The 16,988-nt window shown below is 44.3% G+C and overlaps 1 protein-coding gene across 1 annotated transcript in view; it reads right to left on the minus strand.

The window, feature by feature from the left end:
• The window catches only part of GALNT14 (polypeptide N-acetylgalactosaminyltransferase 14), a 357,711-nt gene that overhangs the window by 50,681 nt on the left and 290,042 nt on the right, over window positions 1-16,988 (minus strand). Inside the window, exons 6-9 of the mRNA XM_072139983.1 lie at window positions 16,034-16,155; window positions 15,828-15,915; window positions 10,223-10,307; window positions 9,898-10,001 (exon numbers count right to left, since the gene is read on the minus strand). Coding sequence (XP_071996084.1) covers window positions 9,898-10,001; window positions 10,223-10,307; window positions 15,828-15,915; window positions 16,034-16,155 — 399 coding nt within the window. The remainder of the gene's footprint in view (window positions 1-9,897; window positions 10,002-10,222; window positions 10,308-15,827; window positions 15,916-16,033; window positions 16,156-16,988) is intronic.

Below are 16,988 nucleotides of genomic sequence, written 5' to 3' on the forward strand. Positions count from 1 at the left end.
CACCAGGTGTCGCTGCAGCGCCGTGGTCCACCGGAGTTCACCTTCTTCTTCCCGGTGCATGTAAGTGCTGTTCTTGAGACACAAATTTGTTTTTAAATTCGGCATTTTTTCAGAATCCATCGGGTTTACCGATGGCCACGCCCCCAGATTTCTGTCGCGTGAAAGCCGGCGCCGATTCGCGCCACAATCCAATCGCGTGCGCCAAAAACCTGGGGCAATTGGGAGCAAATCGGAAATATTCGGGAAACCCGATGAAAATGCGCGATTCGGATCCTTAGTAAATGAGCCCCAATGTATAACCACAGCCGGAGCCGCGTGTTCCGTGTCCTACTTATGACTTTACGTTGTTTACAGTCGGAGTCTTCAATGGCGGCAGAACGTTGCGGCTCCGGATAATGTTGCAATCTGCTTTAAGGTGCAAAAGAAGGAAAGTAACTTTAGGAAGAAACTTTGTTATTTGAACGTGATAATAAGTGATAGATCGCGGGAGGCGTCGCACTTCGGTAAAAGAAAAATGGAAAAACAAAAGGTGGTGAAAAGCGTCGCGGTGCCTCGCCGGAGGCTCGAAATTCAATCAGAATATTGACTGTGCGGATGCGGAGCACCAGATAACACGCACATAATAGCTTCCCCCCATCCCAGAGGAGGACACTTTCACTTGATGAGTCAATAAATTCCAAGGAAAAAAAAAAAATCCGGAAGGGAAAAAACTGATTAGGCCGATTGCGATTTTCATACATTCTGCCGCTATATAAAGCAATTTGTCACTCTCAATATGTCTGCCGGCGGGGACGGGGGGGGGGGCATCGTGGAGGGGGAGAGGGGGAAAGATCTGCGACGGACCAGACATATTTTATTTATCAAGTTCTCAATAAAGAATCTGCTCGCCCCCATCACCCCACGGAAATATATTGTCCCTCTGCCGGAGGGTGACAGGAGGCGGCCAGGATAATGTATTACCTGCCCAGTCACATGTCAGGCTGCTGCTACATCCAGGGACGTGTTCACATTGGTGTATGAGGTCCATTACAGGTTTATTAGGTTATAGGAAGGAACGCAGCAGCAGAGGAGGAGTGGGCTGATCCTGCTGGGGGCAGTGACCAAGATGTAAAAAGTCAATGGCCATTACCCAAATGACACTGAGCCAACTAGATCTAGACTCCTCCCACTCTGCTTAAATTCTCTGTGCTGCTTAAAGAATATCAAAATCCATCCTGATAAACCAGGGACATTACTCCTAGATCCAGGCACCGGGACTGTGGTATCTTCTTATTTGTGTTATCCATGGCCTCCTTCCTTCTAAAATCAACTTTTACAATTATGCTAATGAGCTAGAAGGGTTCCTGCGATGGGTTACCAGTGCCCCTCTATGCTGTTAAACTTCCCTCCTCCCAGTGTGTATGAGGGGGGAGAGGGAGACAAAGTAACAGTCCCCCCAGAGCCCCTCTATAATGTCATCTCACACATTGGGAGGAGGGAAGTGCTCGTGCACAGTGTAATAGCATGGAGGCGCTCTGGTAACACACCCCAGAAACTCTTCTGGCTAATTAGCATCATTTTAAGAGTTGATTTTTAGAAGGAAGGAGGCCATGAATTACAAATATAAGAAGATTGCCAGAGTCACAATGTAGTCTCAAATAGTGGGCTCCTGCACAGTGCAACAGCACTGAGGGGCTCTGGTAACACACCTCAGAGCACTTCTTCACTCATTGGCGTAATTAGATGATTTTAGAAGGAAGGAGGCCATGGATAAGAAATATAAGACGATACCACAGTCCCGGTGCCTGGATCTAGGAGTAATGTCCCCGGGTTATCAGGATGGGTTTGGTTGGTAGATTTCCTTTAAGAAGCTGCTCCTCCCATTATATAACGCTCTCCTATGGTCTTTCACATGTTACATAATGGGAGGAGCCCCCTCAGCAGCACAGAGTATTTAAGAGGGTGAGTGTGGGGATTTTGTCAGGGGCAGTGATACAACTGTGACATAAGAAGGGAATGGATACATGTAGCACATTCTACATGAAAAGTAAATGATGGGAGGTGCTGGCTCTCAGCAGCACAGAGTATTTCAGGAAGACATTGGGGCTCATTTACTTACCCGGTCCAGTCGCGATCCCGCGGCGTGTTGTCCGATGTGGATTCGGACTCACTAAGGTCCGTGCACCTGATATCCACCAGGTGTCGCTGCTGCGATGCTTCCCGATGCATGTAAGTGCTGATCTTGCGACACATTTAGTTTTTTAAATTCCGTGGTTGTTCCGAATCCGTCGGGTTGTCCGAAGGCCACGCCCCCGATTTCTGTCACATGCAAGCCGGCACCGATGCGCCAAAATCCGATCGCTTGCGCCAAAATCCCGGGGCAATTCGGCGCAAAACGGAAATCGTCGGGAAACCCACCAAAAATGAGTCCGGCGGACCCTTAGTAAATGATCCCCATTGTGCTGTTCTGGGGGTGATGTAAGGAGGGCGGTGTGTGATGGGGTCATGATGTAAAGGAGATGGAGACACGTAGGAGATCATAGAAAGAGACTTATATAATGGGTGCAGCAGCCTCTCCGCAGCACAGAGTATTTCAGGAGAGCATTGTGCTGTTCTGGGGTGATGTAAGGAGGGCTGTGGGTGAGACACAGCAGCACAGAGTATTTCAGGAGAGCACTGTGCTGTTCTGGGGTGATGTAAGGAGGGCTGTGGGTGAGACACAGCAGCACAGAGTATTTCAGGAGAGCATTGTGCTGTTCTGGGGGTGATGTAAGGAGGGCTCTGGGTGAGACACAGCAGCACAGAGTATTTCAGGAGAGCATTGTGCTGTTCTGGGGGTGATGTAAGGAGGGCCGTGGGTGATGTGGCAATGTCATGATGCAATGGGGATGGATATATACTGTATATAGAAGATCATAGAGAGACACAGCAGCACAGAGTATTTCAGGAGAGCATTGTGCTGTTCTGGTGGTGATGTAAGGAGGGCTGTGGGTGAGACACAGCAGCACAGAGTATTTCAGGAGAGCATTGTGCTGTTCTGGGGGTGATGTAAGGAGGGCTGTGGGTGAGACACCGCAGCACAGAGTATTTCAGGAGAGCATTGTGCTGTTCTGGGGGTGATGTAAGGAGGGCTGTGGGTGAGACACAGCAGCACAGAGTATTTCAGGAGAGCATTGTGCTGTTCTGGGGGTGATGTAAGGAGGGCTCTGGGTGAGACACAGCAGCACAGAGTATTTCAGGAGAGCATTGTGCTGTTCTGGGGGTGATGTAAGGAGGGCTGTGGGTGAGACACAGCAGCACAGAGTATTTCAGGAGAGCATTGTGCTGTTCTGGGGGTGATGTAAGGAGGGCCGTGGGTGATGTGGCAATGTCATGATGCAATGGGGATGGATATATACTGTATATAGAAGATCATAGAGAGACACAGCAGCACAGAGTATTTCAGGAGAGCATTGTGCTGTTCTGGTGGTGATGTAAGGAGGGCTGTGGGTGAGACACAGCAGCACAGAGTATTTCAGGAGAGCATTGTGCTGTTCTGGGGGTGATGTAAGGAGGGCTGTGGGTGAGACACAGCAGCACAGAGTATTTCAGGAGAGCATTGTGCTGTTCTGGGGGTGATGTAAGGAGGGCTGTGGGTGAGACACAGCAGCACAGAGTATTTCAGGAGAGCACTGTGCTGTTCTGGGGTGATGTAAGGAGGGCTGTGGGTGAGACACAGCAGCACAGAGTATTTCAGGAGAGCATTGTGCTGTTCTGGGGGTGATGTAAGGAGGGCTGTGGGTGAGACACAGCAGCACAGAGTATTTCAGGAGAGCATTGTGCTGTTCTGGGGGTGATGTAAGGAGGGCTGTGGGTGAGTCACAGCAGCACAGAGTATTTCAGGAGAGCATTGTGCTGTTCTGGGGGTGATGTAAGGAGGGCTGTGGGTGAGACACAGCAGCACAGAGTATTTCAGGAGAGCATTGTGCTGTTCTGGGGGTGATGTAAGGAGGGCTGTGGGTGAGACACAGCAGCACAGAGTATTTCAGGAGAGAAATGTGATGCAGAAGTGCAGAGCGCTGTATGATACCTAACAAAGAGAGGAATAAAGTGAGAGGCCACACACTGATAGTGAAGCATTAGGGGTCCCCCAGCAGCACAGAGTGTTTCAGTAGAGGAGTGTCCTGATCCTTTAGGGGGCCTTGGGTGAAGATATTAGTGAGGACAGAACATGCATACATCACATGTAAGGATCAGGGTGACACAGCAGCACAGAGTATTTCAGGGGCAGCATAGAATCCTCATGTCATCTCTTCCTACTCCAACCGGCCTCAATGCAAAGCAGGAGCATCACATGAAGAATAATCCCGCCACGCGGAGGATACCTGGCGACATCCCCGAATCTCACTGATACATTTGCATTTATTAACAATGAGCCGTCCCCATTCCCCTGCACAGAACAAATGTCTTCCCGTCCCTTTAAATTAGCATTTTTATAGCGGATCCGTGAGGCCGGTGTATTTATGGAGCATTAACTCGCCTTTTTTTCCTGGATCTTCCCCGGATTTTTTTTTTCTGCTGAAATTGACGGAGTGCAATGGTTTTGGGGAGGAATAAGCGGCATCTATCATGGCGCGGGGGATAGGCGGAGGTTACCGTCTGCTTGTGGATTGTGCGCTGTAATAGAAAGTGTCAGCTTCTAAACTGGCGGCTTGTTCGGGCTCAGCCATGCGCGGCCTCGCGTCCTGACACCAGACGCTGTTTCTAAGTAATTCCATTTGTATTTGTGCTCCTGTCACATTCCTCAGACGGATACAGACGGATATTGAGTTTTCCTTCAGCTCCATCTCATTACATCTGGAAGCCCTGGGACCATGTGATACACAAATCGCGCTACTTAATACGCCAAGTGTCGTCCGGCGGCAGAGGAAACGCACCATTAAGTGAGGCTCAATCAAACTCATGTCAAATTACCAGAAGATCAGCGTGACCTTTAACTAACTATGGACCTCCAAAGAATTACTAGGACCTTTAAGGGATTGTCCAGACAAAAAACAGGATTCCAGTTCTGTAAAGATAGTCACCACTAGGGGGAGCTCACTGTATACACTGCAGCCTATAGTAGCACTGTATGCAGGGAGCTCCCCCTAGTGGTGACTACAGGAAGACACAAAGTTATATGTATGTGTGATCCTGTGATTATTAACCCCTACTGTCCTGTGATGCCTTAGTATGGGGCACATTTCGTGTTGCGATCCCACGGTGCGCTGTCCGACGAGGATTCGGAGCTGCCGCAATTAATTTAGATCGTGCGTCCAATTTCCTGCATATGTCGCTTCCCCAACTGAGGTCCGCCGGAGTTCACTTTCTTCTTCCTGGTGCATGTGAGTGATGATCTTGCGACACAATTTGCTTCTTAAATTCTGCGGTTTGTCCGAATCAGTCGGGTTGTCCGAAGGCAACGATTTGTTTTGCATGCAAGCCAGCGCAGATGTGACCGTGTGTGCCAAAAACCCGGGGCAATTCAGAGCAAAACGGGAAAAAATTAGAAACCCGACGAAAATGTGGCGTTCGGACCCTCAGTAAATGTGGCCCTATGTTGTGGGTACAGCACAGGATAGTCATGCACAAGCGCTTTCCTTAAATGGTCAAAGAGGTTGCACAGAATTTGAAATATATGGGTATTTTCTTTTAAAAACAGCGCCACGCCAGACCATGGTTTGTGCCGGTATTACAACTCAGCTGTAGAGAGATGACTGGAGCTGGGTTGCAATCCCAGCACCAACCACCATGGCCAGGTGGGGCGCTGTTTTTGGAAGAAGGCAGCTATGTTTTTCAACCTCTGGACAACCCCTTCACAGTCTGAGTGCAAAAATACAAGTTAAATGATTCTCATTTGCCTCCTACCTGAATCCATTGTTAAAATATAAAGGATATTTAGAATTTCCATACATTGTAGATGGATAAATCTTACACCGGAGAAAGTGACGATCATATATACATGACACAGTGGGGCTGATTTACTAAAGGTCCGAACGCCGCACTTTTGTCCGATTTGCCCTGAATTGCCCCGGGATTTTGGCGCATGCGATCGGATTCCCACGACGGGGGGTGTGGCCGTCAGACAACCCGATGGATTCGGAAAAACCGCGGAATTTAAAAAACTATTTGTGTCGAGAGATCACATGCAACAGGAAGAAGAAGGTGAACTCTGGCGGATCTCGGCGCAGCAGCGATGCATGCAGGATATCGGGAGCATGACCTTAGTGACTCCCGGCAGAACCCGAATCCTCGTCGGACAACGCACCGCGGGATCGCGACTGGACGGGTAAGTAAATTTGTCCCAGTAAGTGCATTGGCTTCTATGGACTCCCTGTAATACCTCAGTTACCCAGAGGTGTCACTGTTGGGAAAGCACCCACTTCCTGTTGGCCTCTCTTGCACATGACCAGTGATTGCCTGATTTCCTGTGATCAACTCATTATTCAGCCCAATCCACTCTGAATAGATTGTCCGAAGAGGATAAAGAACAGGAAAAACTATCAAATAAAATATTTCCGAAGGAGAAATAGAGAACGGTGTAAGTAATCCCGCATGAAATGAGAACCCTAGCTGGAGATTTGATGTGAGGAGTCGAGGACAGGACGTCAGCCTAGTTTTAGAATTATGGACAAGGAGTTTAGTGCAGATTGTAGAGCGGAGAGATGGGAAGCGGAGAGTCCAGATAACAGGAGCCGGGACTAATCACAGCGAGGAGGGAGCAGGGGGATTAGGGAGAGTGACAGGCGAGGAAGCCGCCTCTCCCCTGTTATACTACAGATATCAGGAGACTCTGGAAGACAGGAGTCGCGTGTCCTTGGGCGGAATGAGGGTCCTGCTAGAGCTCCAGTCTCCGGTGGGAGATGGGGCAAGGGTAACTTACCTTTCTCTGGTCCTCCGATGACCCTTGGAGAAATAACAGCTGTCATGGGACCTAAATAATATTCCCAGCATGCCCTGGGGACATGAAACAAGTGGCATCACCGAGGCCCATGGCAGCCAATGACTTGGTGCATCTGGTGACCACCTACCAGGCGGAACAGCCAATTTTTGGAAGACAACGTGAAGCTCATCCATGCATAACACAGCAAGTGCATTAGTTTCCTGCAATACCTCAGTTACCCAGAGGTGTCACTGTTGGGAAACCCCCCACTTCCTGTTGGCCTCTCTTGCACATGACGAGTGATCGTCTGATTTCCTGTGATCAACTCATTATTCAGAGCTCGATCTACCCAAAATGGATTGTCCAAAGATGATAAACCCTCCAGGAACAGGAAAAACTATAGAATAAAATATTTCCAAAGTAAAAAAATAGAGAACTAGGAGTAATCCCGATCTAGGAGTCATTACCTTGTGCCTCCGATTCCCAGCGTTTTTAGAGGACCCCTTTAAAAACCATAACTGACACAAAAGGATACAGCTATACAGGACTCTGTTCACACTGCTGCTCTTGCTGTGTATTTATAGGGTCCAGACTTTTTTTTTAATAATGCAAAACCGTGGACAATGTTTTTTTTGCTGCCCTGGGTTTATGTCCTCACACTGCTGTGCTCTTAGCTCTTCCTCAAAACCCCTCCTCTCCAGTCTGTGTTATTGCTTTAGTAGTCAAATTAAAGTTTTTGCATTAGTTTTTAATCACAAAACGGGGTTGGGACACTCAGTTCACAGAGCACAGCAGTGTTAGTACACTTCATATCTTGGAATATAAAGCCATATTTCACAGTCCTGCTGCTACTTACAACATAATGAAAGGTCTAATTACACATCACTGCAGGGATAGAAAGCAACACTTTTTGCAGAGAGAACCAAGCACAGCAGTGTGAGGAAACGCCCCCAATACAGTCCTGGAATATAAATCCATATACCACAGTTCTGCTGCTACTAATAACATACACAAAGATACGACTGCATATTTTTTTTCCAGCGATAATACCTTACACTGCCTACAGAGAGTACAGCAGTGTGAGGATATGCCCTAGTGCACATAGAGAAGCTGTGGTCCTGGAATATAAATTCATATATCACAGTCCTGCTGCTACTAATAACATATACAGAGGTCTGATTACACACATCTCCATGGACAATACATAAACACTGACTGCAGAGAGCACAGAGCACAGCAGTGAGAGGGTATGCCCCAGAGCGCATGGAGAAGCTTTGATCCTGGAATATAATCACAGTCCTGCTGCTACTAATAACATACACAATGGTCTAAATACACATCTTTCCATGGACAATACATAACACTGGCTGCAGAAAGCACAGAATAAAAATCCATATCATATTTCATTTCTACTTTTACTAATTATATAGATAAAAGTATTGTTACACATCTCTCTAAACATAACTTTAAGGCTACAAACTAAAGAAGCAATCTATAGATAAGATTCTTTTTCTGGATATGCAAATCAGCCTGCAAGTGCAATGGGGGCGGGCCTAATATGATAAATTTGCTTACAGACAAGTGCTCTAGCTTGGATTTAGGGGGTAACAATTCCAGAGTGACAATTTCAAGTCTGTAGGCAAAGCTGGATTATCAGGCCCCGCCCCCAGTGCACTTTCAATCTGATTTCCATATGTACAAAAAGATGATTGTCCGTATTTCTTCACTGTTTTATGACCGCATACGTGTGTCTTTACTCCGATCCAATGACCAAACCCTGCACTTTTAATATCTTGAGACCATTTGCTACCCGACACACTCCCTTTAAGGCACCTATGTCAGTAATATAAATGCACATGCAGAGAGCTCCCCCTAGAGGTGGCAGCAGTCTGCAGTATTTATGGAAGATTAGTGGCTTCTATTACCTAAATTGCAGTCCACTCTCCTTGATCCAGTTGCTGACCCCCGCAGAATCTCCCCACCCACTCTCCTGGTCCAGTGACCCCCCCCCCAGATGCAGCCTGCAGGGGGCACACATCCATGGGCTCCATAAAGCCCTTCCCGTTCCATGTGCCATCTATGAGCTATTACTGTTATTGACTTTTCACTTGCATTAAATCCGTATCGACGTCTCCTCCTACAGCAGTGAGATTAGGGAGCGGAGCCCCCCGGACCCCCAGGGAGGAGATTGATTAATGTAAACCAAAAATAAGAAGTAATTTGAATTGATTCCCCCCCCCCCCCCCTTTTCCCCCGTCTGTGCCGTGATTTATGGAGCTTCTATTCCCGCACTATTCCAGGATCTCTCCAGGTAAATATGCATCTATTCCATGACATGTGGAAGGATCAGACCTCTGTGTATGTTGTTAGTAGCAGCAGTACTATGATATATGGATTTATATTCCAGGATTGTACTGACAGTGTGTCCTCACACTGCTGTGCTCTGTACTCTCTGCAGGTAACATTAGGTATTGTCCCTGGAGAGATGTATAATTATACCTTTGTGTGTGTTGTTAGTAGCAGCAGAACTGTGTAATATGTTTTTATATTGCAGGATTGTACTGGGGGCCTGTCCTCACACTGCTGTGCTCTGTGCAAGTAGTATTTGATATCGTCCTTGGAGAGATGTGTAATCAGACCTTTGTGTATGTTGTTAGTAGCAGCAGGACTGTGGAATATGGTTTTATATTGCAGGATTGTACTGGGGGCCTGTCCTTACACTGCTGTGCTCTGTGCAGCCACTGTTCAATACATAATACGTATAGCTAAGAGTACAGCAGTGTGAGGACTATGCCCCGATGATGATGGCCATGTACCATCTGCACCCATCATCAGTCCTGAGGTGGCAGATGTCGGGTGATGAGGGATCCCCATTTTTGGGGATGTGGGGGATCCTAGAACACGCCCTGCAGGGAAATGTATAATGTAACTATGTCTCTGAATCTCCAACAACGTGACCCTTCCCAGCAGACTCGGCTCTGCTACATCCCCCATAACACGTCCAGTGTGTGACTTACCGAAATTCTCTCCTCCCCAGATGTCCATGGCCGTGTCGTACTTCCCCAAGTGATTGAACCAGGACTTGTCTATGACAAAGAGTCCCCCAGCGATGACGGGCGTCCTGCGGGGCGAGGAGGGGACATAGTATAGAGGCGCATGGAGGGATCGCAAGACGGAACCCTAAAATGTAGCTACTTGCTGAAGTAGAGTAACAAATATTTACTATTAACTTTACAATTTGGATTAAACTCAAAGCATTAATGAGACGCAGATTGGTTAAAACCTTCCAAAAAAGTTAAAGAATCGCGGCCAATCCTGGTCCAGCAGGTGTTGGGTTCTTACTTTATTGGTTCTGTTGGGTCCGATCTCTTTGCTCTCTGTTCTGTGGACAACTGTTCCCATTTGAAGTGCAAACTCCAGTCAAAGCCTGAGGAGGAAACACACGGAAGTAGATAAACCGGAAAAATGTTCAATGTGTACCCCCACCCCCCATCCAAAATCCTTCTCAACCCTAAAGTGTGGGGGACCTCTATTCTAATGATGGTGGTGGGGGGTCCAGAACAAGGTCATTCCCACTCACTACTACCAAGTCATAAGATACTATGTAACAGACCCAACATCATTGCCCATAGATCCTCTTCTAGTTATTTAAGGCACCTCCCCCTTCAGTAAGGTGCCTGAGCAATGGAAGGTTCTGGTCTTGTTTGGTTCCTGCAATGGTCCTGTCTGCTGTGCTCTATCTAGGTCCCTCCTGCCACATATTTCCCTCTATTAAAATGGACCTTCCACCAGCTCACACATGTGGATATCAGTCCCAGTATCTGAGCATTATAATCCTCTCTACTGTCAGAGAGGAGGTGCTGAAGCAGAGGAGGAATATTGTGTGCTATGCTAATCTCACTGTCATGGGGAGGGTGTGTGTGTTATGCTATTCTACTCAGTGTCAGAGAAGATTAGCATAACACACGCCCCCTCCTCTTCTGCTCCAGCCCCTCCTCTCTGACAGTAGAGAGGATTATAATGCTCAGATACTGGGACTGATATCTCAGCATCCGTGTGGGCTAGAAAGAAAATTTAAAGTGCCATTGAATCTGTGAAACAGTCCTTACATTATGGTACTTTAATCTCTACATGCGTGGGGTAGTGTAATGTCCTCTTAAAGCGGGTTTTAAGTTTGAGTTTGTCCTGCCCTGAACTGATTTCTATGGGACCATGGAATGGATTATAGGACGGTTGATGCTTGAACTACATTGGGAATGTTAGGGGGACATAAGATCTTTGTCCACTATCATGGGTATAAGGGATACATGTAGTAGACATGTATCAGACAACCCCTTTAAGATTATATTCATGAGTGAGCTCGGGACACTGCTATTGGCTGAGTAGATAGATTGTAGCCTATCCCCCCGCCCCCTTTTTGCAAGATGACCACCGTATAGGACAGAAGGTGCAGTAATAAAGGACCTGAGTAACAATGTATCTCTCCACAATCACTTTATCTAAACATAGAAGAATTTTACAGATATAATGAATGATGGTGACTACGGAGGGTAATGTGTCGCCCCCTACAGCCCGCAGCCCCCCAGACGATATTAATAGCCTCCGACAGCTCCATGACCTTCAGGTACAGTCATTGCCTATATAATGTAATAAACACATTGTATCACACAGAGGATATAACGTCCTGCAAGCCCCCGGGGCACTAGTCACATTATCCTATACCCGTGCCTCCCCTCCACTAACACAATACATTGTTATCCGCCTGCAGCAACGATGGAGGAAACATCTGCTGCGGTGTACAGTCAGGCGGTATATACTCCTCTCATGTGTCATCTCCCTGCACTCACCCCATTACAGAGACCAGGTGCACAGATCCTCCATCAGCTACCAGAAGCAAATGAAGCGAGGGATGTCCCATAAAATGTAAAAATAACTACCCTCATTCTCCGACTGTCTGATGCACATTATATAATATAGGAAAATTGGACTAAATATACAGGAAGCTGAATGCAGATGTACAAAAATATATCTACTATATTACTGCCACCTATGTACAGGAATATAACTACTATAATACTGCCCCCTATGTACAAGAATATAACTACTATAATACTGCCCCCTATGTACAGGGATATAACTACTATAATACTGCTCCCTATGTACAAGAATATAACTACTATAATACTGCCCCCTATGTACAAGTATATAACTACTATAATACTGCCCCCTATGTACAGGAATATAACTACTATAATACTGCCCCCTATGTACAGGAATATAACTACTATAATACTGCCTCCTATGTACAGGAATATAACTACTATAATACTGCCCCCTATGTACAGGAATATAACTACTATAATACTGCTCCCTATGTACAAGAATATAACTACTATAATACTGCTCCCTATGTACAAGAATATAACTACTATAATACTGCCCCCTATGTACAGGAATATAACTACTATAATACTGCCCCCTATGTACAAGAATATAACTACTATAATACTGCCCCCTATGTACAGGAATATAACTACTATAATACTGCCCCCTATGTACAGGAATATAACTACTATAATACTGCCCCCTATGTACAAAAATATATCTACTATATTACTGCCACCTATGTACAAGAATATAACTACTATAATACTGCCCCCTATGTACAGGGATATAACTACTATAATACTGCTCCCTATGTACAAGAATATAACTACTATAATACTGCCTCCTATGTACAAGAATATAACTACTATAATACTGCCCCCTATGTACAGGGATATAACTACTATAATACTGCCCCCTATGTACAAGAATATAACTACTATAATACTGCCCCCTATGTACAGGAATATAACTACTATAATACTGCTCCCTATGTACAGGAATATAACTACTATAATACTGCCCCCTATGTACAGGAATATAACTACTATAATACTGCCACCTATGTACAAGAATATAACTACTATAATACTGCCTCCTATGTACAGGAATATAACTACTATAATACTGCCCCCTATGTACAAGAATATAACTACTATAATACTGCCCCCTATGTACAGGAATATAACTACTATAATACTGCCCCCTATGTACAGGGATATAACTACTATAATACTGCTCCCTATGTACAAGAATATAACTACTATAATACTGCCCCCTATGTACAAGTATATAACTACTATAATACTGCCCCCTATGTACAGGAATATAACTACTATAATACTGCCCCCTATGTACAGGGATATAACTACTATAATACTGCTCCCTATGTACAAGAATATAACTACTATAATACTGCCCCCTATGTACAAGTATATAACTACTATAATACTGCCCCCTATGTACAGGAATATAATTACTATAATACTGCCCCCTATGTACAGGAATATAACTACTATAATACTGCCTCCTATGTACAGGAATATAACTACTATAATACTGCCCCCTATGTACAGGAATATAACTACTATAATACTGCTCCCTATGTACAAGAATATAACTACTATAATACTGCCCCCTATGTACAGGAATATAACTACTATAATACTGCCCCCTATGTACAAGAATATAACTACTATAATACTGCCCCCTATGTACAGGAATATAACTACTATAATACTGCCCCCTATGTACAGGAATATAACTACTATAATACTGCCCCCTATGTACAAAAATATATCTACTATATTACTGCCACCTATGTACAAGAATATAACTACTATAATACTGCCCCCTATGTACAGGGATATAACTACTATAATACTGCTCCCTATGTACAAGAATATAACTACTATAATACTGCCTCCTATGTACAAGAATATAACTACTATAATACTGCCCCCTATGTACAGGAATATAACTACTATAATACTGCCCCCTATGTACAGGAATATAACTACTATAATACTGCCACCTATGTACAAGAATATAACTACTATAATACTGCCTCCTATGTACAGGAATATAACTACTATAATACTGCCCCCTATGTACAAGAATATAACTACTATAATACTGCCCCCTATGTACAGGAATATAACTACTATAATACTGCCCTCTATGTACAAGAATATAACTACTATAATACTGCCCCCTATGTACAAGAATATAACTACTATAATACTCCCCCTATGTACAGGAATATAACTACTATAATACTGCCCCCTATGTACAGGAATATAACTACTATAATACTGCCCCCTATGTACAAGAATATAACTACTATAATACTGCCCCCTATGTACAGGGATATAACTACTATAATACTGCCCCCTATGTACAAGAATATAACTACTATAATACTGCCCCCTATGTACAGGAATATAACTACTATAATACTGCCCCCTATGTACAGGAATATAACTACTATAATACTGCCCCCTATGTACAGGAATATAACTACTATAATACTGCCTCCTATGTACAGGAATATAACTACTATAATACTGCCCCCTATGCACAGGAATATAACTACTATAATACTGCCTCCTATGTACAGGAATATAACTACTATAATACTGCCCCCTATGCACAGGAATATAACTACTATAATACTGCCACCTATGTACAAGAATATAACTACTATAATACTGCCTCCTATGTACAGGAATATAACTACTATAATACTGCCCCCTATGTACAAGAATATAACTACTATAATACTGCCCCCTATGTACAGGAATATAACTACTATAATACTGCCCCCTATGTACAAGAATATAACTACTATAATACTGCCCCCTATGTACAAGAATATAACTACTATAATACTCCCCCTATGTACAGGAATATAACTACTATAATACTGCCCCCTATGTACAAGAATATAACTACTATAATACCGCCCCCTATGTACAAGAATATAACTACTATAATACCGCCCCCTATGTACAGGAATATAACTACTATAATACCGCCCCCTATGTACAAGAATATAACTACTATAATACTGCCCCCTGTGTACAAGAATATAACTACTATAATACTGCCCCCTATGTACAAGAATATAACTACTATAATACTGCCCCCTATGTACAAGAATATAACTACTATAATACTGCCCCCTATGTACAAGAATATAACTACTATAATACTGCCCCCTATGTACAGGAATATAACTACTATAATACTGCCCCCTATGTACAGGAATATAACTACTATAATACTGCCCCCTATGTACAAGAATATAACTACTATAATACTGCCCCCTATGTACAGGAATATAACTACTATAATACTGCCCCCTATGTACAAGAATATAACTACTATAATACTGCCCCCTATGTACAAGAATATAACTACTATAATACTCCCCCTATGTACAGGAATATAACTACTATAATACTGCCCCCTATGTACAAGAATATAAGTACTATAATACCGCCCCCTATGTACAAGAATATAACTACTATAATACCGCCCCCTATGTACAGGAATATAACTACTATAATACCGCCCCCTATGTACAAGAATATAACTACTATAATACTGCCCCCTGTGTACAAGAATATAACTACTATAATACTGCCCCCTATGTACAAGAATATAACTACTATAATACTGCCCCCTATGTACAGGAATATAACTACTATAATACTGCCCCCTATGTACAGGAATATAACTACTATAATACTGCCCCCTATGTACAGGAATATAACTACTATAATACTGCCCCCTATGTACAGGAATATAACTACTATAATACTGCCCCCTATGTACAAGAATATAACTACTATAATACTGCCCCCTATGTACAGGAATATAACTACTATAATACTGCCCCCTATGTACAGGAATATAACTACTATAATACTGCCCCCTATGTACAGGAATATAACTACTATAATACTGCCCCCTATGTACAAGACTATCACTTCTATAATACTGCCCCTATGTACAGGAATATAACTACTATAAAGCTGTAGATACTATTAGTACTTACCTCCTCTGAGATCGGAGGATGCAGCAATGTAGGCGAATGTGTCCAGGTTGATGATGTCTATAACGGGACTGACCACACGAGTTGGATCCTAGAAATACAGGTGATATTTTTAATTTCTGGAGATTTCCAATAGATCTGATGCACTTTTTGGATTGTCCCTTCCTTCTTCCCCTATTAATATTACAATGTGTGGGGTTGGTTCTTACCTCCTTGACTCTCTTCAGTAGTGGGGGGAGCCAGTCCTTATTGACCTCACAGTGACTGTCCAGGAAGGTAAGTACCCCGGCCTTAGCAAGCTCCGCCCCTCTCACTCGAGACCGAATCAAACCTGTTTTAGATACAAGTCGAGGAGATTAATGACGATTCTATGACTTTGTGTTATGTACGATGTTCTAGGCTTGTTTTTTGCAGGAGTATCTTTAATACGGAACCATGGATAAACAACGAGGAGACCTATAAGGTGGTCCGCGCCCCCCCGCCGCCGGCGTCCCCCTGCTCTGTATGCGTTGCGTTGTCTTCCGAAGACGATCACATGATCATAAAAGTGAATGTAACATTCCGGACTTGGAGAGTTCACAGGCGGGGGGGCTCCTCGGATGTGCTCCGGGGTCTCAGCAGGATTCACGGAAGACGAGATTCAGCGCTTTCAGGCAAACCATCTGTAATGGAGATTTACTATGTACGCGGCGCGGTGCTAGAAAATACAACCGCAACGCAGTGCGAGAACATAAAAACCTCCAATACTACCGAGGCCGAGAGAAGGATTTGTGGACGTTCGCTGCAGTATCCAAAAATCACGGATTTCACCCGGAGTAAAATTACCAGTTCTGCACCAAGATAATATTATATGGTGGTATTACGGATTATTCCGCACTGCAGGGCTGCATTATTTTGCAGTATTATTTTGGACCAGTATTTCAGTATTACATAGTGTTTCCCTCCTTCCAAAAAATGTGGCCCGCCCCTTCAAAAAAAAAAAACTTGCAGTAAGATCATAAAATTGCGGCAGCGGGGGAGGAGTGTGTGGATTATGTTGTGCGCCAGTGACCTGACTATAAATGTGATCATGTTAGGGTAAGTTTCATGATGCAAAGCAGGTAATGAGTACAGGTAGGAGTCACAGTATAGTATATATGGGGAAGGGGAGAAGCCCCCAGCAGT

Source organism: Engystomops pustulosus, chromosome 3, assembly GCF_040894005.1.
Source record: "Engystomops pustulosus chromosome 3, aEngPut4.maternal, whole genome shotgun sequence".
NCBI lineage: Eukaryota > Metazoa > Chordata > Amphibia > Anura > Leptodactylidae > Engystomops > Engystomops pustulosus.